Raw genomic sequence first — 26,021 nt, 5'->3', positions numbered from 1 at the left:
TTTATACACAGGATCTCATTCAGCACCCCTCATGGTTACCCAGCAACGTGCGTGTGTATCCATCAGAGTTTTATGAGTACACAGGCCTAGAGTGGGGGCGTGACTACCTGAGCTCACACAGATCTGTCCTGGGAGTGTGACTTTGTCTTAACAACCTTTGACCAGTGCTCATTCTCTCCTGGAGGTCAAGGCCACTGTACTCCCGTAGAATGTCAGGGGAGGAAACAGGTTCAGAGAGAGGGTGTGGCTTGCCCACGGTCACACAGCAGCTCCAGTATCCTGATGCCAAAGCCTGTCCTTCTTCACTTTCTGTTGGCTTCTGCCAGAGTGGCTTTGGAGATGCTGTCATGGCCACAGCTGAGGCATGAGGAGCCAGGATCTGGTGGCCCTGGGAGAAGCACTGGCACAGGAGTTTGGGGCCTGAGTTTGAGTCCTGGCTGTGCTGCTGCCCTGGTGTGTAACCCTAGGCGAGTCTCCAGGCCTCTGGCCCAGGATCTTCACTCGACAGTCTCTGTCTCTGAGACACCATCCAGTTCTGAGCAGGCTCTGCTGCTGGGAGCCCCTAGGAAGGATGCCAGTGACCCTGGCTGCCCCCTTTAGATGGAGGGGGATGCTGTGTCCCAAACCCACAGCAGCCCAGGACATGTAGTTTAAATAGGGCTTTTCTTATTATTTTATTTAAATTACTTACAGTCCAGTAGCTGGTACTACATGTGGTTAGGAATCTCAAAGTGATACAAGAAGATAGTTTCTTGCAGCGCCTGGACTCTTCTGTGAAAAGATCAGCATTTTTTTTTCTGTCACAAATACTCTCCTCCTCTTGCTTCCTCCCACTGTGCCTGGGACTCAACTCCGTGTCACCACAAAGAGTGCTTGTCCTGCTGTCCTGACGGGGGCCCACCGGACCCTCACCACTCCAGGTACCAGGCTCTTGATTTTATAAACCCTCGGCTTCAGTGTTCTCATCTATAAAAGGGGGAGATCCCTGTCATCCCTGCCTCTTGGGGTTGCTGAAGGTATCAAATGGGATGTGATTCAACGCTTAGCACAGGCCTGGCACACAGTGGGTGCTCACAAAATGTCAGTGGCTTTTTATTCTTTTTACCTTATGGGAGATGTATCTTAGGGGTGAGTTCCTTGAGGTAGGATTTTTGAGTCAATGGGGCATTTGAATAGTACTGAGTCACCCTCCAGAGGGGTGGCCCTGTGAGCCCACACAGCCACCAGCACCAAGGAGGCAGCCTCAAGCTGTCCTCTGTGTCCCCTGGTTGACCGCAGCCTCTCCCCTTCCCTCCCTTCCTCCTGGCCCAGGCGCCTGTGCATTTATCCCCTGTGCTTAAACTATCTTTTCTCTAGAGCTTTCCATGGCCGCCTCCTCATGCCCAAGTTATTCTCTGCTCAGATCTCACCTCGGAGAGGTCCCCGTGTCCTGCCTCCTTTCTCTTCAGAGCACTTAGCATTCTGTGTAAACATTATACACACTGACTTTGTTAGTTCATTGTTTTGTGGTCAGCCATTTTTGCAGGGCTGGATTTATTCTCTGTTGTGGGGGCTGGGTGTGCATTGTGGGTTATGGAGTAGCATCGCTGGCCTCTACCCACTGGATACCAGCAACAGCTCCCAAGTGTGGCCGTCAGAATGTCCTCAGACATTACCACATGTCCATGGTTGGAGCATAGTCCAGGGCCCTGTCTGCTCATTGCAGAAGGGGTGAGTGCCACAAGGTGGGCAGGCACAGGATCCTCCCCTGCAGATGAGAAAGTCTTCAGAGGTAGAGGGACAAGGAGCAGAGTGCCAAGGGCCTCGGAGGCTAGGGCTTGGCCACCACACAGCTGGGAGGAGAGAGGGCAGGGCCCAAGAGTTGAGCGCTGCCCCCAGTCCAGCCTGTTGTTCACTGTGTGCTACGGTACAGATGCTTGTGGCAGGTGCCAAGTGTGGCACATATAGGCGCTCAGTAAACAAGAGTACCCTTCGCCTCTTCCAGGACCTCCGGGAAAGGGTGCGCCTACCTGGGGAAGATAGATCTGTCCTTGCTCCCCGCCAATGCTTGACTGCAGTGGCCCCTGAAAGCTCCCTAGGGGACTCTGAGAGGAGATACCATGGGGCAGGGACTCCAGCCTCAGACAGATGTGGGCCTGATTGCATGTCCTTGCTGCTCCTGCTTAACGGCTCTGAGTCTCAGTGGTGCTCTCTGTGATCTGGGTGCTCTGAGTGCCTCACCCTGGTGGGGCTAGTGTGATGACTATAGTAAGCAGATAATAAATGTCAAGTGCTGGGCACCGGCTTTGGCTTGTCAAAGCCAACAAACGTTAGCTGTCCAGGTGAGCCCACTGCCTACCTAAAAGCCTGTCCCTCCCCTCTTGGGGCCTCAGTTTTTACTGTGCAATGGGAATGGGTAGTTGGTTTCTCTAAGGGACTCCCACAGGACAGAGGTGACCAGATGAGTGGGGCAGAGACTGTGAAGGGACATGAGGAGCCTCTGGACATCTGGCCTTCCACATCTCCATGGCAGCGCATAGTTCTTTATCTGATGGGCCCAGACACTCAGGACCCAGGACCTCCTAGTGGAATCAGATATCAGGAAAAGCACTCCAAATACTCAAAAGTAGGGAGTGAGAATAATAAATTGGGAGTATTGCTCTTGTTATCGGAAACTGTGGGATAGGATTGAATGCGACATTGCGACGTGGTGTGGGGGGCTCTCTTTGTGAGTGTAGGGCCTGGCAGGGTCCACGGAGAGGGGTTGTCACATTCCCACCCCCCTCTCTTGTCCCCATGATGGACCTGAGAGAGAGTGGCACAGACCAGTCTGTTTAGAATCTCCCCGAGGCCCTGGGGCAGGGGTGGAAGCAGGGGTTAGGGAGGTCCTCTCTCAGGCTTTCTGTTGATGTTTGGTCATTGGAGCCAGACAGACCTATCTTCCTGTCTGCTTCCTACCAGACACTCACTGTGTGACCTCCATCAAGTCCTCTCCTCTCTGAACCACTTGGAACAACAGACATGAGAAAACACTTCCCTCACGGGGCTGCTGAGAGTATTAACAGAATGGCTGCCTGGGGCTGAGTGCCTGGCATTATCTTGGGTACTTTGGTTTTCCAGTACCCAAGTGGCTCAGTCTAATCTTCCACGTGTCAGGCACTGCTCAGGCATGACACTGATAACCTCATTGTACGTTCCTGATAACCCTGGGAGGTTGGTTCGTTATCCCCATTTCACAGTTGAGTCTATAATGTCCAGAGAGGTTAAGTTACTTGCCTGAGGCCACACAGCTAAGCAGTGGCTGAGATGCAATTTGAATTCAGGTTGCCTGGCTCCACTCAATCCTCATAAGCATTTGCTAGCTGCCTCTCAGACAGTAACTACAGAATGGTGACTTGTGAGAAGTGACATAAAAGAAGCCAGCTGGACACGAGGAAGAGCCAGTAAGAAGGGGGCTTAGCTGGAGCAATCAGGAGAGCCTCTCTGAGTAGGTGAAAGGTGAGAATTATATATCAACTAGGACAAAGTTACAGGGAAGAGCATTCTAGGCAGAGAGAACAGAACATGCAAAAGCCCTGAGGTGGGAAAGAAGGTGGCTTATTCAAGGAATGGTGAGTGGGAGGGGATTAAGGCAGGGCTGACACCATGGTGGGAGTTGTGTCCAAGTCTAGGGCACTTCTCTTTACTGTCTGTATCTCAGGTCAGTGGCTAAATTCCTTGTTCCCGGCCTGTGGTACTCCTGGGAGGCTGGTGCGGGCCAAGGACACACAGATGCCTGGCGCTGTGCCCGCCTGCGCTGGAGGCCCTGCAAGCCGAGGCTGGCGGGCTTGTTGTGATTTGCCAGTGGTGGCCTATGAACCTCTGTTTGTTGTGGTGACGGTTGCCACAATGGGCCTGCACCTGGGCAGCCCTGGGCTGCCTGGCCATCTGGGCCCAGTGCTGACGTCTGTGGCAGACAGCGGTAGCAGCTGGCAGCCTGCGACCTGTTTCTGGGCTGTCTCTATGGTGGCCTCACCCACTGTCTCCCACAGCTGGCACGGCTACTGCATGGAGCCCATGTCACTTCGGACGTAGGCCTGGTGACCTTGACAAGCAGATGAGCAAGAAGGCCAGGACCACAGTCCCACCTGCGCAGCCCATGCTCTCAGCAGCCTTTGTCCCTCCATAGGCAGATGGAACTCCACTTTCACTGAGTGCCTCATGCCTTCTCACATCGTCCTCACCCACCTGACCTGGCCACAGGATTGGAAGCTCCCTTGATATATGGGGAAACAGAAGCTTAGTGAGGGGGAGCCTATCTGACGACATTCTCAAATCCCAGGGCCGGAGATGTGTGTGCAGGCTAGAGCTAGGGGAAGGTTCGATGGGGCCAAGAGCAGAGTACTGCGGGAGGGGCGTGGCTGTGAGCTCCAGCAGAACCCCAATTGGGCCGTTAAATTTTAACATAAAATATTTTACCTTCTAGTTATAAAAAGCATCAAGTCAAGAATAAAATGTAGTTATAATTCTCACTACTTAGGATGAAATTTCTCCCCTCTGTGGCGAGGTCAATAGTAACTATGGTGACCATTTCTGGTCCATTATAGAACCACCTACTGTGTGCCAGGCTCTACGCTGAATGCCTCGAAGGTGAGACCTTGCCTTGTTGGGCAGGTGCACATTTCTCCAAGCAACTCTTTTGCAGATTTGGAACCTAAGGTGCAGAGAGGAGGGTACTATGCAAGGTCTCAGCGGGGTACAAAGTTGGACTTTCCTAGGCTGCCACATGCCTAATGCAGTGTTGGCAGCACTGACCTGGCCAGCAGCCTCCACCCCAGGGCCTGTGTCCCTACCCCAGAGGTCAGTGTTAACCTAGTCTGACCCAGGGGCAGCACAGAACTGGCCTCGGGAATTGACGGCCCTTCATGCCTCAGCTTTTCCGTTTTCTTCTTACTGTGTAGAAATGTGCTAGGTCCTGGAGAAGGACTGTCCCTCCGGCCATAAGGAGGAGCTCCCTGAAGGAGGGGGTCCTATGAGCCGCTGGCCTGGCCCATTGGGGTCTCCAAGTCAGCAATTCCAGGGGTCCCTCCCGGGCCAGAACACTGACTCATTGTGCAGTTGCTTCACCTCTGAGCCTCAGTTTCCCCAAGTAAAGTGAAGCTAAGGTCTCCTCCCTTAGGTTGTGGAGCATCTGAAATAGTTGGAAAGGGCCATGCGTGTGACCGACAGGCTGCTGCTTTGATGGATGAGGGCTTGGGAGTGAGACCCACCCAGCCCCTGACAACTAGCCACTTTGCCTCTTCTGTAGAATGGGTTGAGAACACCTCACATGCAAGGCTGTGATTAGATGACTGGTACACCCCAGTGCCAGGGGAGCCAATGGTGGGTGCCCAGCAAGCACAGCTGCTGCTGCTGTTATTAGTACTATTTGTGGAAACTTGTTTCCTGCAGCCTCCAGGTCAGGCCCTGGGCAGGTGCAGGCCGAGTGCTGTTATAAGTTGCTTTATTCAGTAACTCTATAAAACAGGTGCTGTTTTTATCCCCATCACATGGATGAGAATACTGAGGCTCAGAGAGGCATGGGTAGTTGCCTGATGTCACCCAGCCTGTAAGGGGCAAAGGTGGGATTTCAACTTGGGACAGAAAGCCCATGCTTTTGGCCTGACATCTGGGGATTCCTGGGGTAGCTTCTGTGGAGAGGCTGCAGGTGTCTGCTGAGCTCTGCCCACTCACCTTATTACAGACACTGGGACCCATCCCCACCGGACTGTTCTGTTTCCTGGAGGTTCATCTGCTCCAGGGACAGCTGGGCCTGGGCTTCATCTTCCCAGTGACAGTTCCAGCCCCATCCCATCACTTGACAGTGCTGCCAGGCAGCCTGGCTACTGGGCCTGAGAGTGTGGGCCTCCTATGCCAGGTTCACAGATGAGGTACTGAGACTGCACAGTGGGGCATGGAAGAGGCTGGATTTGAACCTGGTTCAGAGGTGGGTTTGGGACTGGGGTCTCCCAGTGCTTCCTGCCCACCCATGGCAGGTGGCAGCAGAGCCTCAGGCGGTTCTTAGTTCCCTGGTAGCCAGAGTGCCTTATCAGTGGCAGTGGGCTGGGAGGGTGGAGCAGGTGGCAGGAAAGACTTTCCTGCAGGAGCAGACAGTTGGGAGGCACCATTCCTGCTGTGGGTGGTTTAGGGAGTCATGGTTGAGTCCCAGCACTGCCACTCACATACTCAGTGACCTGGGCAAGTCACTTCCCTTCTCTGGAAAATGGAGCCCCTCATCTGGGTGCTTGGGAGCAGGAGCTGCAGACTCAAGCCCACCTCTCTTCTCACCGATGGGCTCCCTGATAACTCTGAACCTTGCTTTCCCACCTGTGAGGTGACGCTGCGCCTTTAAAGGGTGGCTCTAGTGAAAGCCCCCTTTGCCATGCCAGCCCGAGCTATGTCCAGCGCTCTATAATGCTGAGTCTTCTTTAGCACCAGCCGCGTGCCGGCACCTGGCCACGCTCAGCTAGATTGAGAGAGATGGAGCTCAGCCACACTGGGGCTCTGAGAGACCAAGCCCCTCACCCATCCTCAGGGTGAGGGTGAGGGAGGCGCTACCTTGGAACTCAGGCCAGCCCTGTGCCCTGAAAGGGAAGCTGGCTTCCTGAGGTGTCCTTGGAAGGATTAGCAAAGGCAAGAACTATGGAGGTGGAAGAGAAATGGGCACCCCAGGGGTTTCAGTCAGGTCTCCCAGCCTGCATTCCCTCCACGCTTCCCAGCCACCTCTGAGGTGGGCATTTGTATTCTAAGGTGAGAGCTGGGGAAATTGAGGCTCAGAGAAGGTGTGGGCAGCAGAGCTGGGACCCAAAAGGAGATCTGTCTGCCTCAGATGCCCCCACCAAGGTTAGCGCCACAGTGGAGGAGGTTGTCTGTATCAGTTTGCTGGGGCTGCCAGAATAAAGCACCAGAGACTGGGGGAGCTTCACAGAAACTTACTGTCTCACAGACACCTCACTGTCTCTCCCTTTTAGGAAAATCCAAGAGGAAGAAGGATTTACGGATATCCTGCATGTCCAAGCCGGCCATGCCCAACCCCACGTGAGTCTGCCTCAGTTTCTCCCCTAACTCAGCCTGGAGAGGCTTCCTGGAACAGAGTAAGCAGCGGGAAGTGTGCCCCAGGCAGTGTCTCCTGTGAGCAGAGCCGGGTGGCCATGGGGGCTTCTAGGCATTGTGCATTTGCTCTGTGCCCCTTCTTGCCCCGTCTCAGAGATGGGAAAGAGAGACACCTTGTGCCTGGCACAGCAGATGCTTAGTGAGTGAGATGAGGTGCCTTGAGGAGTGCCACCTCTCAGGGACGGGACTTGCCTCTGGTCCCTGTGCCAGCCTGGTTTGCTCCTCTCAGGGGCAGGGTGTGGTTCTCTCTGAGGCTTACAGGGTTGCTTTCTCCCTGCAGCCCTCCGCGGAACCTGGACTCCCGGACCTTCATCACCATTGGAGACAGGGTAGGTGCTGGCTGCAGCTTGGGGCATGGCCTTCATGTTTCTGAGCCTTGGTGTCTTCATCTGACATTGGGCCAAGCTGACCCTGTAGGGCCATTGGGAGGTAGCTGTGGGTGTCGGACAGAACTGGGCTTTGGAGAGGAGCCTCGTTCCCTGGATGCTGGTTGTGTGACCCTGGGCCTTCCATCTAGAATGGGGACAGTGGTCTGCCTCATGGGGCCCTGGTGAGTGTCCTGACCTCAGAGTTTGACCACCTGTGCCCGTATCACCTGTGGGAACAGTGTGTGGAACATGCAGACTCTTGGCCCTACCCTTAGGACATGGGAACCTGCATTCCATATGCACCTCCAATGGCTTGGGCAGGAGGGACTGAGAATCCTGGCTCAGCGTTTGCTGAGGGGCAGACATGCTGAGGGGCTTCAGGCAGAGATCTCATTCTGGAGGCCTCTCCTCGGCTGACAGCCCCTCTTAGGCTAATTTTTCCTACCTGACACTTATCACTGTTTGATGTCCAGTTCATCTGTTCGCTTATTCCTTTTTGCTTGCCTCGTTTAATAGAGGGCAAGAGAGAGAGTAGGTGGCCCTGGGCCACACTGCTCACTGTGAGGGTAAGGCCATTGTCTTGTTCTCTCTGTGTCCCTAGTGCCTAAAACAAGGACTTGCACAAAGTAGGTGCTCAGAAAGTAGAGGGGGTGGAGCAAGAGGGAAAGTGCATCCATCTCTTGAGCTACCTGTGCCTGCTGGGGCATCTTAGTTATACCTCACAACAGCCCTTGGATATTGGTACCTGTTTTATAGAGGGTGAGGTGAGGCTCAGAGAGGTTAAGTGACTTGTTCCAGGTCACACAGCAGGATTTGAGGTGGTGCAGGATTTGAGCCCATATCTGACTAACTGGCCATCTTCTCTTTCTGCTGCCCCAGCTATCTCCATTGAATGAGGTGTTAGGGACAGCTCCTGATTTTTGGCATCAACCCTCTCTCTTTTCTGTCCCTCAAGAATTTTGAGGTAGAGGCTGATGACCTAGTGACCATCTCGGAGCTGGGGCGTGGAGCCTATGGGGTGGTGGAGAAGGTGCGGCATGCCCAGAGCGGCACCATCATGGCTGTTAAGGTAAGCAGGGTCCCACACTGCCAGGGAGCCCTGGGCCAGGTGATACCCGGGAGGCAGCCTGGAGGAGATGTGGGGTCTGTGGGTGCCCCTCAGAGTTCCTGGCCCTCATATAAGGGACAGTGGTTTGCTCGCCCTGTGCCACATGGCTCCTTAACTACAGCCTCTCACCTGCAGCGGATCCGGGCCACCGTGAACTCTCAGGAGCAGAAGCGTCTGCTCATGGACTTGGATGTCAACATGCGCACAGTCGACTGCTTCTACACTGTCACCTTCTATGGAGCCCTCTTCAGAGAGGTACGGCTTTAGTGGGAGGGTGAGAGGTGGGTACTGGGCTAAGGGCTGGGAGCTCAAGTTGCCCTGACCCCACCTTCTATCTACACACCCGCCCTCCTCCATCTAGCCTGCCGCCTACTCTTGCTCCTTCTGGGTCACCAGCAGACATTTGCTAAGTGCCCCTGAGTGCCAGATGCTGGGCACAGGAAGGAAACAGGCCCTGTCCACTTGTGAGATTACAGAGCAGGGCTCTTGAATGCTCAGGCCCAGAAGCCAAGCTGCCCGGCTCCTTTGCTTCCTGCCTCAGTTTCCTTATCTATGAAATGAGGCCTATAATTGTACCCACCTCACAAGGTTGTCATGAAGATGAAATGATGTAGCCTAGGGCATGGCACTCAGTGAGTATGCCACTGAGGTCCAAGGTTGGGTGATCACCTGCCTTACTAGCGACCTGGCCAGCAGGGTGGGGCTCTAAGCAGGGGCGGCCATGGAAGTGTGTGAGGGTTCATTCTGGGTCTATGGGAGGACTGGATGGTGGGGTGGGAGAGGAATCGGTGATGCCAAGGGAGTGTGGCCTGTGGAGCTGGAAGGATGGGCTCCTGCTGGGTGGCGTAAAGGGCTAGTGTGTGTGTGAATGGAGACCAGGAGCCTGGGTTAGATGTGCTGGGTTTGCAATGATGATTTGCTACCTAGAGTTCAGGGGCAAGGTCAGGGCTGCCCCTGCCTGGCCTCACTCTCTGAGCACCTGCTGGGTCCCTGAGCTTGCTGGTGTGGCCGACCCACCAGTGGGTCAGTGCCTCATCATCCACTCGTCTGATTGGCTAAGCACCCACTGCATGTCAGGTTCAGGCCGTCTGTCCCCTTGCCACTGGGGGGACAGACACACACCCAAGGCTTGCCACATGCTGGGTCAGAGCTAGCAGGGAGGCCCAGGGGCCTGTGGATACCCCAAGGAGATGCTGCACTGAGCCTTCCCAGAAAGCTGTCCTGAAGGATACCCAGGAATTTGCTGGGGGCTTAGACAGAGGAGGCAGGGCATTGCAGGTAGAGGAAGGAACCATCCACTAAGGTCAGAGCAGCGATGAGCCATGTGTGTTGGGGACCATCAGAGCTGAAGCAGGAGGGGTCTGCAGAGCTGGGTCGTGGAGCTGAGCTGCAGCCAGATCCTGAAAGTCCCCATGGGAGGAACACAACCAGGTGTTGTAATCACTTTTCCCTGGAAATTGCCATAGAATTAGGGATCAGATAGTAGCGACCAGAGACAGCAGAGCCAGGGGAGGCTAGTGTACAGCCTTAGCAATGTAGGCAAGCCGGGAAGGTGGAGAAGTGAGCAGATTGAGAGATTTGGGGAGGCAGGATGGGAGGAGCTGGGAGCTCAGTAAATGTCTGTGGGTTGAAGAATGAGCAGATGTGTTTGCTGGAGGCCTGGCTGGCGCTGGCACCAGGGCAGGCTGCCCAGGCACAGGTGCTGCCCCAGGCGGGTCTGGGCTGACCTCCAGGCATCTACCCACAGGGAGATGTGTGGATCTGCATGGAGCTTATGGACACATCCCTGGACAAGTTCTACCGGAAGGTGCTTGATAAAAACATGACGATTCCAGAGGACATTCTTGGGGAGATTGCTGTGTCTGTAAGTGGCCTGTGTGGGCTCGGGAGTTCCGGGGACACAGCCAGCAGCACAGCCCTGCCCCAGCAGGCACAAAGCCGTCTGATGGTGGTATCTTGGGTAGAGCCGGGCCCAGTATGGGCCTGAACCTAGGCTACTGCCCCCCAGGGGCCCAACTTCCCCATCCTGTACCAGAGCCTTCTTGCTAAGGAGACCTCGGAGCCTGGGGTTTCTGGAGCCACACTGATTTGGCAGCTCCTGGGTCTCTAGGCTTTTGCGTGCAACTCCCAAGCTTCCTAGACCATTTTTAAAAAGGAAATATTTACAACTTCCTTATGCTGAAAGGTCCCTGAGGCAGCTTAAATAGGTACAAGCTAAATTGGGGGAAAGGTTAGCATCCAAAATGTTTGCCTTTTGAGGTTGAACATTGTTAGAGGAGGGCAGCAGCCCTGGGTCAAGCATCCCAGCAGCCAAAGTGGTCCTCAATCCTGACTGCATCTGGGACCATTTAAAACGTACCCATGCATGGGTATTGAGTCAGAATCTTTGGGGTAATTGCCCAGGCTCCCCCACCATGTTTTCCTGAGGGGAATAGCTCAAGCATGTAGTCCATGGGCTATGCTGACAAGGGGAGAGGAGCCAGGAGTCTGCAGATGGGCTGGGTTTTACCCAAGAGCCTGGTGGGGGATGGTGATGGCACCTTGGGGGTCACAGGCCTGGGACTCTGCGGGGGTCTCCGGCACATCATTTCCATGGTGAAGGCTTGGGCCCAAGACCCTGGCTCACTCGGGTGGGCGGGAGAAAAGCAGGAAGCCAGGTGTGTCACCACCAAGGTTGCCAGGCCACCGGGGCAAATGTTGGGATTTGGGCAGGAGCCTGGGTTAATGTGGGGCTGGGTGTGTAAGTGGAAGAGGGAGACAGATGGACATGGCCGGCAAGGGGGGGGGTTTGTGGGGAAGGGGGTCTTATTGCTCTGTCATTGTCGATGCAACTGGAAGTGACATCAATCCTGTTTTCTCCGCTCCTCCCCATCCTGCATGCCAGATCGTGAGGGCGCTGGAGCACCTGCACAGCAAGCTGTCCGTGATCCACAGAGGTCAGTGCCCGATCCGACCATCAGGGAGAGGCCCGCGGGCTACTCACACTCATAGTCTCACTCTGTCCTGTGAGGCAGATGGACCTCTCCCCTTTTTCAAGATGAGCCAGCTGAGGCTCAGAGAGGTGATAGGTAGGGATTTGCCTGCTAGGGTCAGGAGTTGAGCCTGCTTCCCAGTTTAGGCCACTCTTCACTTTGCCAAGCCACCTTCCTTGGCCTGCACCCCAGAACCAGTCCTACACCACAGCCACCTCCCCCTAGGTTTGCTGGTACTTGGAGTATGGACTGGATGGACCTTTGCCCTGGGAAGGCTGACTCATTTTGTTTGGATGTATCATTTACATATTGTGAAACGCACAGATCTGTAGTTACTATTCGGTGAATCTGTTCAGAGTTTGCACCCACATAGCTCCCACCCCTGGCAAGTACATTTCCACCCCCCAACCCGACCCCAGGAAGTTCTCTTGGCCCTTCCTGGCTGGTCCCTGCCCCCCACATCCCGTCACACTCCTCATATGATTTTTCCCACGGTAGATTGGTTTTTCTTGTTCTTGAACTTCATATAAATAGACTCACATGCATGTTCCTTCTCTCTAGCCTCTTTCACTTGGCCTAGTGTTTCTGATCCACCCATGCTGTGTATGTCCTAGTTTCTCCTTTTTCATTATTAGTAGCTCTCCTACCCCAACGTATTGCCTTTTCTCAAAGTTAATTAGATTAAGCCCCCTGTTGGCCACTCAGTGGCCATCCCAGCCCCCAGCTCTCCACTGTTGGCATTTCAGCATGGAACCAAACGTGTCATCCCTTTTTCTGTGCATTTTTGTCCTTATGTACGTCCCCCTGGAAAGCACATGGCATTGTGTTGTGTGTGATTTACTGGAAGATTCCCTACTACGTACCCTGCAGCCTGCTCTGTATGGACCTTGAGTCGTGGGGCGGGCTCCATGTTCTCATGCAGACCCACCTCCTGTGTTTAAGCTGCTGCCCTGTGCTTCCTGGCTGAACCTGCTGACTTCTCGGCGTGTACACTTGGGTGGTTTTCGGGCCTCACCCTTTCAGTGATGACCCCCCTCCCCAGCCAGGGAGGACCCCAGAGCTAGAGGTTGTACTGGGAAGTGTGAGTCGAGTCCTGTCCGTGAGGTCCCTCAGGGCTCGTGTCCAAAGTGCTGATGATGGGCGCCAAGACCCCATCCTAGTGAAGCAGTGGAACCCCCATTTCCTCCCCTACCTGTGTCTAGGGCATGTCCTCACTGCACGGCCACCTCTTGGAGCCTCAGTTCCTCATCTGCTCCCTGGGCACTTGGGGTATAGAAGGAACCTACTGCCCTCCAGCCAGGGCTCCCAGAGCTGAAAAGGTGTGTTCTGTCCCTGGCAGATGTGAAGCCATCAAATGTCCTCATCAACAAGGAGGGCCATGTGAAGATGTGTGACTTTGGGATCAGTGGCTACTTGGTGGATTCTGTTGCCAAGACAATGGACGCCGGCTGCAAGCCCTACATGGCCGTGAGTGGTCCCTGCCACCCCAATTCCTGGGCCATGGCTGAGGGTCAGGAGAGGACGTGCCTGGGAGATACTATCAGGCCATGTCCTCTGTCCATCAGGGATGGGGTCTCCCCCAACCCTGCATTTCCTGTCACTGAGTGGCTACCCTTCCGCCCGGCCTGCCCAAGTAGCCCCTCTTACCCCTGTTATTAACTGTATCCTGAAGTGCTCATTTGGGTCAATTTCATGGACACCCACACGGAGATGACTCATGGATTCTGTGCAGGTCCTGCCCCTCCTCTAGTGTCCTATAGGTGCTCCTCCCAGCCCCCTGGGGGTACCTTCAAGGCAAGGTTTAGGCCTTTACCCTGAGACCCTGGCCCTCACTGTCTCAGTTTCCTCATCTGTCCCATGGGAATGTGGGATAGAATGAGCACTGACCCCGCAGTTTCAGGTCGGGGAGGTAAGACCTAGCTGAGGGGGCTTGGGTGCCCCCTGTTCTGGCCCCTCCCCATAGGGTGGGTGTTCATGCCTCCCTGGTCTCTTACAGCCTGAGAGAATCAACCCGGAGCTGAACCAGAAGGGCTACAATGTTAAGTCCGACGTCTGGAGCCTTGGCATCACCATGGTACTGCCTGGGGCATGGTGCCACCTGGCTAGTCGGGTGGGGTATCCAGTCAGTGAGCTTTTGGGGGGCCCATCAAATAGTTTAGGCCCTGGAAGAAAGTGTTGGTTTCACAATCTGAGAAGAAAATGTGCCATCCACAATTACGGTATATTGAAGGAACTGTCTGCAGGTAACAGTAAGCCCTTCTCTAGTGGTGAGGGGTGCCCTTCATGAAAGTTCTCGACAGTTGTGATTACCTGTCTGTTGGACTTTCCCCTGAGCTCATGGTGCTTAAGGGACCTCACGGCCAGGACTCAACTCCCACTTCCCAGCCAATCCCAAATTAAGTGGTACAAAAATAACTTTAAAAGCAAAATGGTAAAAATCTTAAAACACCTTCCTCACAGCAAGAAGTATGTTGCCCGTGGGGTCCTGGTGCATTTCCATGGGCATGGTAGGATAGGGTGGGTGGGTCTCAGTCCTGGGCCTGTGGGGGCAGGCGTCCAGCCTTCCACTGAGCTGGAGTGGCTGCATCTGAGGTTCAGGGGTAGGGCTGGACCCATATGACTCTTGTTTTTCAAGAATTGCCCAGTAGCACCCTGGCCCCTGCTCAGGTGTGGGTAGAGGTTTAGTTAGTTATTTTTAGGAAACCCACTTTGGCATGATGTGGAACATGGGCTGGAGGGACAGGAGGAGGACTAGGATGCTAATTCCCCCACAAGGGAGTACTTAGTTGGATATGAGACCTGGGTGCATGAGAAAAGGTTACCGTCATGGGGGCCCCAGCATACATGAGTCCAGTTGACTCACTGGCCTGAGTGGTTGTTGCCTCTACCGCCCCCAGCCCAACCATTGGAACTAACGGGGTGTGGATTTGTCCCTGACGTTTCTGTGGTGTCAGTACCCTCCCTGCCCTAGTCCTCTGGCTTCCCAGTGTTGGGGACGGGGTGCAGTCAATAATCAAAATCAATCAGTAAAATATATGGAGCAAAAGGGTATGGAGAAAAGTAAAGTGGGGTGGGGAATGACTGTGGGGTGGCAGGAGCAGAGCAGCACAGTCCTCTGGGTGTGGGAGGAGAGAGACCCGCAGGGGTCTGAGGCAGAGGCCCAAGGTGGGGGCACGCCTAGTGTGAACCTGGGGGCCAGACCCCAAGGGGAGGTTAGAGAAGTGTCAGGGTGAGAGTGCAGGGTCAACAGAGGCGTTTTGGATTTTACTGATGTTGCAGTCATTATCATCGTAATCCTTGTTGTCACTGTATGTGACTAACTTTAGCTGTGTCTGTTCACAGTGACTGAGAAAGGATCAAAATCATTTTGTCAGCGACATGGAACTGGGTGATACCTTCAATTTTCCTTAATACTACTGACACATCATTTTCCAATTCAACTTTTTTCTTTTTGAAGCATAAAGGAATATTCACAGTGTAAAGGTGGATGCTATACCTGCAGATAGAAGTTTTCCAACTCCTCAGTTAAGAAATAAGAAGACCAAACTCTTGGTATATTTACAGGCAACAGACAGCTGGCTGGATGTTAGAGACCCTACTCATGAGCACTTCACATATAACTCATCTCTGCTCTCCTCCCTCTTCTGACCCTCCCTCCCTTCCACCTGTCCATACATCATTACTGGGGACCCACCACATCCCAGTGACCTGATGTCTCTGGTGCAATTTGGAAAAGTGTGTGCTAGGTGTATATTTCAGATAGCAAATGGTGCAGAACAAACCACTTCAGAACCTAGTGACTTAAACCAACAATTTTATATCTCCTGTTTCTGCAGTCTGGGCTGGACTCAGCTGGGTGGGTCTTCTACTCCACCTGGCTCTGGCCAGGGTCAGGTCTTGGGTCACAGCTGAAGTCGGGGCTGGGCTGGGCTGGAAGGTTCAAGAAGGCTTTACAAACTGGGGCTTGCACCCGGCTTCCTTAAAGCTGGCTGCTCACTGGGCACCCTCATAGCAGGCGGTAAGGGTTGTGAAGTCTTTCATGGTGACTGGCTTCCACCACAAGGGAAATGCCATTAAGTGCTAGGCCTGGGACTGGCACAGCGTCACTCTGCCTCTGTACAGGTCAAAGCAAGTTCAGGGGGAAATAGACTCCCCCTCTGGAGGGGCACTGGCACGTGCACATAAGGAGGAGAAGCTGTGGTGGCCATGTAGGAGACCAGCTGCCATAGTACAACAGGCTTGGTTCCCTCCCCTGCCCAAGTTACAAAGTAATAGAAACATAATATAAAAATACAGAGGAGAAGTAAAAGGGACAAAAATCACCATGGTTGTTCCACTCCAGATACACAGCCCCTTCTCCACATGTCATTTGCCACCACTGTGCATCTCCTTCTAGGTGTTTCGCCTCTGTAAAATAAATAAATAAATAAATAAATAAATAAATAAATAAATAAATAAATAAATAAATGTATGTATGTATGTATGTATATGTATATATACAATTTTTATTTAGCTGTTATCACTTAGCCTCACATCATTCATATTTCTCTGGATTGTTATAAACCTTGATAGGCCTCTCTTCCAAAGACTTTACAACTATCTGCCACTATCTGCACAGCCAGTCTCCTAATTCGGGACATTTCACGTGTTTCTTTTTTTCCTTTGCATTTAAAATCCCTGGTTATCCTGGGGGAGCAACTCATGAAGCATTGTGTGCCAGGCTCACCCCTGTGGGTAGTCTCCCTCCCATCCTTGCTGAACCCACACTGGGTAGCTCTCTGCAGTCACTTGAGCACAGCCACAGAACATAAAGGACATTTACCAGAATAGACACAGAATAATATTTGAGAAGGCTGTTGGCCATAATGACTGTCGACTGAGTGCTGATCATGTGAACTCTTGTATGGGGTGTCAGAGGACATACCTCACAGTCCCCATGGAGACTCAGCTGCCCTGGAGCAGGCTGGTCCCTGGTGCTGGGTGTTGAGACTAGTTCTCAATATTTACTATTGCAAATAACACCACCTCGTGCAACTCTGTGCCGCGAGGCTGTTTTTGTTTTGTTTTCCATTTTTTGAGCTCTTTAGAAAAAATTACTAGGAAAGGGATTGCCACGTCGAGGGTTTGGCCATGTTTCCAGTTTCCTAATTATAAACTCTAGTAGGCCTCTGGGTCCTTCTCTGGCAGCCCCATACAGGGTCCTCACTTGTGCTTGTTAGAATCAGTGAAAATTCTAGGAAAGAGCAGACTGAATTTGTCCTGTGAAAAGACACACACAGGATCACACCCACACCCAGTGCGTGTCCTCCATCTGTGTAGTGTGTTTATGTCTTGGCTGAAAGGGGCCATTACCCTAATGCAAAGGCTTTTTTTAGCACAATAATTAGTGATCTGTTGGGGTGCCAGTTGCCAACATGAAGCATTTGTTTTAGCTGAGGTGTCTTCTGTTCATTATGCCCTGTCAGAAGCTTCTGTGCTGTTTCAGACGGGCCTGGGCTGTCCTGATTTTTTTCAATTCGGCAGTCAAAATCGGAACTCTGAGTTGGTCATAAGCTAGCCATTTTTTTCCATAAATGACTTTCAGCTTATTGCAGTCAAGGCACAGGGCTAGGTGCCTGGCATGGATGCAGAGGCTGGCTGGCTCCAATGTTGCCTGCAGGGAGGTCCAGGTCCAGCAGGATCGATGAGACCATGGTGGCCACATGTCCAGAGGGTCAGGGAGAGACAGTGATGGGGGCGGAGAGGGGAAGGCTTCTTGGAGAGGAGGTGTTGGAGATGGGCCTTACTGTATGCTGGTGGGTGGGCAGTGACGCTGTGGAGGAGGAAGGACTGCAAACTTCAATTCCTGATGGGGCCTGGAGCATGCTGTTGCAGAGTGAAGGAGCCCATTACATGTGAGCATCGTGGTCTGACATTCCTTCTACAGCCTTGGGGAAGACATCATTTTATTTCCTGTTTGCCTTCTCTGTAATAACAGCCACCCAAATCAATGGCAGCAGAGGCTAAGATATCATGGTGACGTTAGGGAGCAGAGTGTCCTGTAGCGAGTGAACAGTGAAGCTGTTACCTGGCTGAGTTCCTTTGCTGACTCTGACTGGTGCCTGTGGGAAGGTGGCCCAGGGCTGCCAGCTCCTCCGATTTTTTCCAAATCAGCTGGAATCTAGGTTTTTATATAAAATTTTCGGAATTCAGATTGTTTGAAAACCCAAGGATGGTAAAACCAGTCTCAACCCAGGATAGGATCTGCTGTATCAGTTGCAGTCTGTTGGCTGGGTCAGAACAGCCAACTATTGTGTCCCCCTAGCTTTCATCTTTGGTCTGATGTCACATGTCAACCCCTCGACCTGCCTCTCGGCCCAGCTCCAAGTGCTGGGCCAGGACAGGTGGCTTCTGAAAATGCTGTGCTTTTGGGTGTATCTGACCCAGTGCCACTTTCCCCACTGCAGATTGAGATGGCCATTCTACGGTTTCCTTATGAGTCCTGGGGGACCCCATTCCAGCAGCTGAAGCAGGTGGTAGAGGAGCCATCCCCCCAGCTCCCAGCTGACCGTTTCTCTCCCGAGTTTGTGGACTTCACTGCACAGTGGTGAGTCTCCAGCCCTGCCCTGGCCAGATCGCAGCTCCTCCCTGGGCTCAGTCCCTTTCTCCTTTAGCAAATAACACTCCCCGCAAACAACATAGCATCAAAATATATAAGGCAGAAATAGAGTACAAGGAAAATAGGACAAATTGCGTTCCTCAAGGAGATTTTAATACAGTCCTAGACATGGACAGACCAGGTAGACCGAAAAAGAAAACAAAAAGCTTATAGGATTTGAATAGCATAAAGAAAGTTGCTTTTATTGATGTTTAGACCTTTGTACCGAATTAAAGAATGCTTGTGGGAGCCTTATAAAAATTGTGTTTGAGATTACAAAGGAAAAGGAAAAAGGCAAAGTCATACAGGCCACATTCCCTGCCATAATTAAGTAAAACAAGAAGTGCATAACTAAAGAGGAAAAAGCTACATGGAAATTCAAAGTAAATTCTACTGACTCACTCTTGGATTATGAAAGAGATTTGATAAAATTATAAGTTATTCAGAAGGGAAAGACAGAACATAACATGTCAACATCTATGGGTTGTGGGTAAAGAGATACTCAGAGGAAAATTTGTAGCCTTTCTTTTACTAGAAAATAAAAGAGACTGAAAACAAATGAGCCTTGCAAAGTCATCGGTCACCTTGACCCCTTTTAATTGGGGCCTTCCCTATCCCAGGACTTGTGATAGGAATTTTCCCTCCTGATTGAGGACACCAAGCATACAATTGTTAATGATAGCATTTCTGTGTCATTTTAGTATTAGGGTTATTGGAAATTTCCTAGATTGCTGTAGAGACAAGAAGACTATCACCCCAAGAGGCAAAGAACTTGGTCCAAGTCTATAGTTCACACCCGCAGATCCCACTCCGCCCTTGGGAACTCCCGAAAACAGTCCCGCCCCTTCTTTCTTTGATCCCCTGGAGCACACATTTCTCCTTACTGGCCTGTTAGGGTTAAGCCCAGCTGGCTTGGTCGGCCTGGAGGGGCTGGACTTGCCTCCTCCATACCAGCCTGACCCCAGCGTGCTCTGTTCACTCCTAGCCTGAGGAAGAACCCTGCGGAGCGCATGAGCTACCTGGAGCTGATGGTGAGTGTGGGTGGGGGCAGCACTGGGCAGCTCTCTGGGGAGAGGGCTGCATTCGCGAACACAGAGGTGGGCAGCTCCTCTGGCTTGCTCCTGCATTAATTCATTCAGGTACTCGGTCATTCATTTGCTCATGCCTACGCTGGCCCCCACCCTCCTCCATGCCAGGCCCTATGGAGGGGCCTACAGGCAGTGCTATGACAGCGCAGAGGGATTGGGGTGGGGTAGGCTGGTGGACCATTTTATTCAAAATCATCAGGGAAGACTTCACAGAGGAGGTGACATTTGAACTGGGCTTGGAAGGATGACTAAAGATTTACCCACTGATGGAAAGGGTGTTTCAAGTGGAATGCCCATCGTGGGCAGAGGCCTGCAATGTGTGGCGAAAAGTGAGTTTAGTGTGGCTGGAGGATAGATACAGGAGGTCCAAGGAGGAAGCCATCAACACTGTCTCTAACAAGGGGGCAGAAGTCCTAGAGGGATGACTAAGAGTTTGCCAGGCAGAAGGAGCACACAGGGGCTGGGTGGGGCTGGTTTGGGGAGGTGGAGGCACCGCCACCTTACTCCTTCTCCTGTTCCCCACCAGGAGCACCCTTTCTTCACCTTGCACAAAACGAAGAAGACAGATATCACTGCTTTTGTGAAGGAGATCCTGGGAGAGGACTCATAGGGGGCAGGGCCTTGGATCCCACTCTGGCCCTCTAGCACCCCTCTGCTAGGGCAGTGCTTGCCCACACCCATAAGCTACTGCCACCCTGGCCTTGGGCATTCCAGGAGGAATTGAGGGGGCTGCTCCCAACTGCCAAAGAACCAGACTGTCGGGGTCCCCTGCCAGGCCCACTTGGGGCCCACCAGTGCCTCTGTCATGCTACTCCAAGGACCCTAAGTCTCCAGTCCCAGAGGCCCAGGACTTGGAGGGACCTGGATGCCCCTGCCAGATGCTGCTGCCCCTCGCAGAGAAGGCAGCTGGTGCCTGTGCACAGACCACTGCCTTGGCCCAGCCGTGGATGCCACCAAAGTTGTATATTTTTTTATCTCTCGACTGAATGGACTTTGCACATTTTGATCCAAAGTGGCTACACCTCTGTCCTGACATCAATAGGGAGGACACAGGGATGAGCCACACGAATCCCCCTGAGCCTACTACGAGGGAGATGCCAGAGCCACTCCAGACCTTCACCCAGGCAAACGACCTCTAAGGGGCACCAAAGACCCCTAGCCTCTGCCTGCCACCTCTAGGGGTGGTGTCTCACTTTAAAAAAAAAAAATTATCCTCTTTATTTTTTTTCTTTTGCTTTGTGGGTTTGGCTGGTTTTTCTTGCATGGTTTGGAGCTGGTAACTTTTCTGCCACGCCCTAGGGGACCAGCCACCTGAGACCTACCCTCTCTGCTCAGGCTGGGGTCTAGGAGGATGGGCCCAAGGTCTCTCCTCAGAGAGGTGCTCTCCTTGGGCACCAGCTTGATAGGGGCTATGGATTTGCTTTTGGTGTTGTTTAAAAAAAGAAAATATATTTTTTTGAAGAAAGGACTGCCTGTCCTGGATCCTATCCCTGATGACTTAGGGGCAGTTACCTGATTGCTGTTTTGATTTTAAAAGCTAAAGTGGGTCAAAAGGTTGTGTGAGACTGTGTGTCACAGCGGCGAGCCCCACTCTTCGGTGAAGATCTGTGGCCCTGGAAGGACCCATTCCCCCTGGGACAGGGCTAGGGCGGTGTGATCGGGGAGCAGGGTCTTGCTGACGTGCCAGAGCCCTGCACTTTCACATATGAGGACACCGAGCCTCCCAGAGGACTGTGATGAGGCACCAGGCCCTGTGCTGGACACAGGTCCAATCACTGGTGGGGTGCCTTTTTCCCCTCTTGAAGAGTGCTTTGTCAGAGGCACAGAGTGACGAGCAGTGCTGGGCCTGGATATTATCACCTCATCGAGGGTGTTCTGTTACTATCTCAGGTTATTATGTTATCCTTTTTCCAGATGGAACTACAGGCCCAGAGACTTGAAATAACTTGCCCAAATCCCCATATCTTGTAAGATGGAGAAATCATGGCTTGGGGGCTGGTAGTGGTCCCCTGGAGAGGGCTCTCAGAAGAGTGGGGGCAGCTCAAGCAAGGTCTCCTTGGCAGGGTCCAGTCTGGGTCTGTGATCTTTGAAGGTTGGGCTGGGGCAGAAACGGTCCTCCATCCTACTTCAGCAGAAGGGAATTTATGTGCTCATTTGAGCGAAACTATATGCTTCAGGCACAGTTGGATCCAGGAGTGTGATTAATACGTGTAGAACTTGTGTCCACCTTAGCTCTGTTTTCTCTGTCTCAGTTTCATACTCTCCTCATGGGGACAAGTCAGGACCCAGTGGCTCCCACCAGCTCAGCAAAGGGGTCCAGGGGTTCAGATGAAGTCCCAGGGCTGCTTACTTGGTGGGAAGGGGTCACATGCCCATCCCCAAGCCAATCACAAGCCAGAGGTTCAAACACGGGGTAGGGAGGGGAGTCAGCCCACCCACATCTCAAGGTCTGAGAGAGCAGGGCATTCCAGGGGAAATTGGGGCATGTTCCCAGGAGAAGGAACCGATCTCCTTGGGGTCCATCTCTCTACCTCAGTCCACCACTCCTCCCATCCTTAGCTCAGCCGGTCTCCAAATAGCCCTCAGTCTGGGACAGGCCTCTGCCTATTAACCCTTCCCAAACACAGCCTTTAACAATTTCAAGGAGCTTTTGTGCCGGTCCCTTCCTCCCTCCATGATGAAGGCTTGTTCTCACCTCCGGACCTTTGCACCAACTGTACCCTCTGCGTGGAGCTCCCTTCGCCACTATTCCCTGGTCTCCCACGGGTGGCACTTTCTTAGGGAGGCCACCCTCCCCACCCCCCACCTCTGGTTCAGCTACTCTAGCTAGTCTATCTGCTTTATCTGGGCAGATTTGACCTGCCACTATTGTGTCCCCAGTGCCGACACCTAGCGAGCGCTCAGTCAACATTTGGTGAATGAAAACACGAATAAATGGATCCCGAAGCCGTGTGTGTGTGTGGGGGGGGGGGGGGGGTGCGCGCGCGCGCTCGGCCGTCCACGGGCTCGCGCGCTCAGGACAGGCTGAACCTGAGTCCCAGGGGCGCGGCCCCAGGCGTGCCTCAGGAGGCGGCAGAACCCCGATTTTGACCCTCTGTCCCCAGGCCGTGGCCTTCGAGTGCTCCCTCTGCCAACTCTGCCCCTTCGGTCCAAGAGGAGGCAGGGTCTCCGGGTGAACCAGGGGCCTGCCCTGGGGCTCTGACCCGCTCAGCTCAGTTCTCTGCCCTTGCACTATAAGCCCACTGGCCCGCCTGTTTGCGGGTTCCCCTCGCGCCCCCCCCCCTACCCACCACACATCCATACATAGGCCCGGTTGGGAGCTCTGGGCTTATGTACGATGACAGGGCGGGAATTCTCATGCACAGATTCTCATGGCTGCACAGCCCTCTATAGCTGTCAAATACTCTACAGTTTACAAAGGACTGCAGTTTGCAAAGCCCTCTACAGAATTACAAAGCATGTTATAGTTTACCAAATAGTATATGTTTGCCAAGCAATGGCCAGATTAGAAAGCACCTTAGAGTTTGTAGATTCTTCTCCACATTAGGTCAAACACTAGCATTTACAGGTTTAGTTACTATTTAATAGACCCTTACAGCTTTTACAAAGGTTGTCCAGTCATCCAAGTGGGGGAAGCAGTGTGCAGATTGCTTTGACATTTACACAGTACCTGTCCAGTCCTCAGGCCCTTGACAGTTTATACAACCCCTGACCTCAGTGAAGGCTCCCCACCACATGCCTTATCCAAGTAGCAGGGCCCTCTTCCCTGCCCCCAGGCTGTGAGGTAGAGATCATAGGCACAGGGTCTGGACCCAGCCCTTTGCCAAGGCCAGATGTCTCCATTGCCCTCCCGGCAGCAGGAGTTGGGCAGCCACATGTCCCAGACCAGGGCTAAGGAGTGTTTCCTGGACTAACAAACAGAGGAGCAGAGGCACGTGGACTTTCTGTTTCAATTACAGTTGTGAGAACCTCCTCATCGGCAACATAAAAAATGCAACATTCAGGCCTGGTCTTGAGTGGAGAGGCAGCCCCTGAGGGAGAATTTGGTGAATTCCCTTCTGGAGGCCAGGTTAAGGCAGCCTCCTTGTTAAACATCAACTCAGCCTCTCCGCTCCTCAGAATTGTGCTGTTGTTCCTACCTTCCCCAGTCCAAGCCTCCCAATGGCCCACAGCACCCACACCAGCTGGCCCAACTGGACTGCCCCTCCCAGCCCTCTGCGAGTTGCTCCCTGAGCTTCAGCCTCTCCTGCTTAAACACATCAAGCCCAGGCCTGCCTCAGGGCCTTTACACTTGCTGTCCTCTCTGCCCAGAATGTCTCCCCTGGGGTGCTCTGCTGGTTGGCTTAGACGTCTGTGCTCAGATGCCACCTCCTCACAGAGGCCTGCCTGACCACCCCATCACTTTATCCGCTCACTGTGCTGTATTTTCTTCATATTTATTTTGTAAACAATAAAATAAATGGAGCCACTTCAAAATGGAGGCGGAGCTGCCATACCAGAGGAACTGCCTTGCAAGTGTTATGCCTCGGACCTTGGAAGGTTAAAAACAGGGCAAAATAACCTCTGGACTGGACCTAAGCAGCCTTGTTTCTCAAAAAACTGTTTGCAAAGATAACAAGAAAGCAGATATAACTACAGAACTGATGACTACCGGAATGAAAATTAAAAACGCTTTAGAATTAGCATCACTATGTTATGTTATCTGCTTCAATAGAAATGCCTTATTCCTAGTGATGTAATTGTTCCCCTTCCCTTTCTCATATATACCCACTGCCTTTTCTCCTAATCAGAACGTTAGTTGGGTTTCTGCCTGAATCAGTGCTTCCCGAATAGCTATTCTTATTGATTTCAGTAAATGCTTGTTGCCTCTCACTTTGAGAGGCCCTTTTATTTTTAGGTTAGCAATTTATTTACATTCTTGCCCACTGTCCACCTCCCCCACTACGCTGGGAGCTCTTCTAGGGCCGGGAGAAGTCTGTTTTGCTCAGAGCCTGACACAGAGGGTGCCATACAGAGGAAATGGCAAGCACAAGGGAAGGTGCCCTCCAGCCCAAGACCAAGTCCAGAACCAGGGCAGTGGGGCCCAGGGAGCTGGGCCTGCCAACTGTGCCAAGGTTTGGGCCAGATTAAGGTTTACTCCCTGGCTCCCTTTTTTAAGCCAGTCCAGTAATTTGGCCCAGGGCAGGGGGAAGGGGCCAGCAAGTGGCTCCACCAACTTTATCTCCGGCTGTGTGAGTAGGGGCAGTGACTGAACAAGCAGGGCTGGTGTCATCTCCAGCAGAGACTTAGCATCTGGCTAAGCCTCCATCTAATGCACAGATCCCTTCCCAGACATACCCTGCCCCCAGGGGCTGCAGAGTTTACACATGAAGCCCTCACGTCACAGGCCTCGGGGAGTAGAACCAGGACAAAAAGAATCTCTGATTCCTCTAGGAATCACTTCTCAATGGAAATGAGCTCCCCATCAGGGGAGGTGTGCAAGCAGAGGCTGCAGCCCCTAGTGGGGGTGTGTCTGGGAAGGGATCTGTGCATTAGATGGAGGCTTAGCCAGATGCTGTTAAGTCTCTGCTGGGAGGGGAGATGACACCAGCCCTGCTTATTCAGTCACTGCCCCTACTCACACAGCCGGAGATAAAGCTGGTGGAGCCACTTGCTGGCCCCTTCCCCCTTCCCTGGGCCAGAATTACTGGACAGGCTTAAAAAAGAGAGCCAGGGAGTAAACCTTAATTTCAGTTCCTGGGACTGCTGTGCTGAAATCTGCAGCCACACAGGCAGCCTTGCCCTCAGACACAGAGCAAAGCTACCCCACATCTGGGAGACACTGAGCACGTAGTAATTCAGCTCCTAGCTTTGGTGATGCTAGCTGTGTGGCCTTGAGCTGGTCACTTCCCTTCCCTTCCCTGAGTGCACTGAGCTCACAGTCCCTAGTGAGTACATTGAGGGGTTTGCCTTGCTCCTGGAGAGCCCTCCCAGGACTGTTGCTGAGTAAACATAACTGCAGCCCCCACCTGCACTCCTGGAATGTTCTAAATGTTCATTTCTTTGCCTCTTGTGAAAGCCGTTGTGAATCCTTTTGGAAACAGGTGGGAGGGTTTACATAAACATCAGCTGTGTTACATTTATTGTAGCTTGTCTATCCTCATGCCCAGGGAAGTCGGGTTCTCCTGAAAGTCGCAAAGGCTCAGCCAGGGCCCTGCCCAAGGCACCCCAGCCAGTGAGGCAGAGCCAGGTGAGCCCAGAAACCCAGGAGTCCTGCCACACTCCCCATATCCCTGCCCAGACTCTGCCCACCCCAGTGAGCCACCTGCTAAGCCTGGTTGTAGCTGCATCCACCCCCTCCAGCCTTGCAGAAGCTGTAGATTGCTCATACCTGTCCTGGACGGGTCTTGTGGTGAGTCTCAGGTGGGAAGAGGCTTGGGAGGCAGCAGCAACTGCGATCTCTGGTTGGGGATGCCCCAACCCAGGAATTGCTTCCCTCCCCAGCTCCCAAACCTTCCATGGTTCTCCGATGCCCAGGGATCCAGGGAAAGGAGACCCAGCATGGATTCTGTACAGCAGAACCTTGTCTAGATTTTTCTCTACAAGGCTTGGCACATGGGAGCGCCTACTGTGTGCCAGGCAGCATTTTAGAACTGGCGCTTCAGCAGTACTAAGGTAGACCTGGGCCCGCCCTGGCAGATATGAGGGCAGCAGACACAGCAGAAGCAAATTCACAGGTGCTTTAAGAAGCATCTACTT

General features: G+C 52.9%; 1 protein-coding gene across 3 annotated transcripts in view; it reads left to right on the top strand.

Annotated features, from left to right (window-relative positions):
* The window catches only part of MAP2K3 (mitogen-activated protein kinase kinase 3), a 28,416-nt gene extending 6,187 nt beyond the window's left edge, over positions 1-22,229 (top strand). The window contains exons 2-13 of one of the 3 annotated variants that reach the window (XM_019656725.1): positions 869-920; positions 6,969-7,035; positions 7,391-7,439; positions 8,434-8,547; positions 8,722-8,841; positions 10,334-10,450; positions 11,471-11,522; positions 12,898-13,025; positions 13,555-13,632; positions 18,005-18,144; positions 19,181-19,226; positions 19,810-20,025. In XM_019656725.1, coding sequence (XP_019512270.1) covers positions 7,007-7,035; positions 7,391-7,439; positions 8,434-8,547; positions 8,722-8,841; positions 10,334-10,450; positions 11,471-11,522; positions 12,898-13,025; positions 13,555-13,632; positions 18,005-18,144; positions 19,181-19,226; positions 19,810-19,893 — 957 coding nt within the window. In that variant the 5' untranslated portion in view covers positions 869-920; positions 6,969-7,006 and the 3' untranslated portion in view covers positions 19,894-20,025. Of the gene's footprint in view, positions 1-868; positions 921-6,968; positions 7,036-7,390; positions 7,440-8,433; positions 8,548-8,721; positions 8,842-10,333; positions 10,451-11,470; positions 11,523-12,897; positions 13,026-13,554; positions 13,633-18,004; positions 18,145-19,180; positions 19,227-19,809 lie in introns of those variants that run through there. The other 2 variants (XM_019656724.1, XM_019656722.1) reach the window with 2 other exon arrangements.
* Positions 22,230-26,021: the final 3,792 nt, after the last annotated feature.

This window comes from Hipposideros armiger, unplaced genomic scaffold (assembly GCF_001890085.2).
Source record: "Hipposideros armiger isolate ML-2016 unplaced genomic scaffold, ASM189008v1 scaffold_264, whole genome shotgun sequence".
NCBI classification, from domain to species: domain Eukaryota; kingdom Metazoa; phylum Chordata; class Mammalia; order Chiroptera; family Hipposideridae; genus Hipposideros; species Hipposideros armiger.
This window is presented reverse-complemented; position numbering and strand designations above follow the sequence as displayed.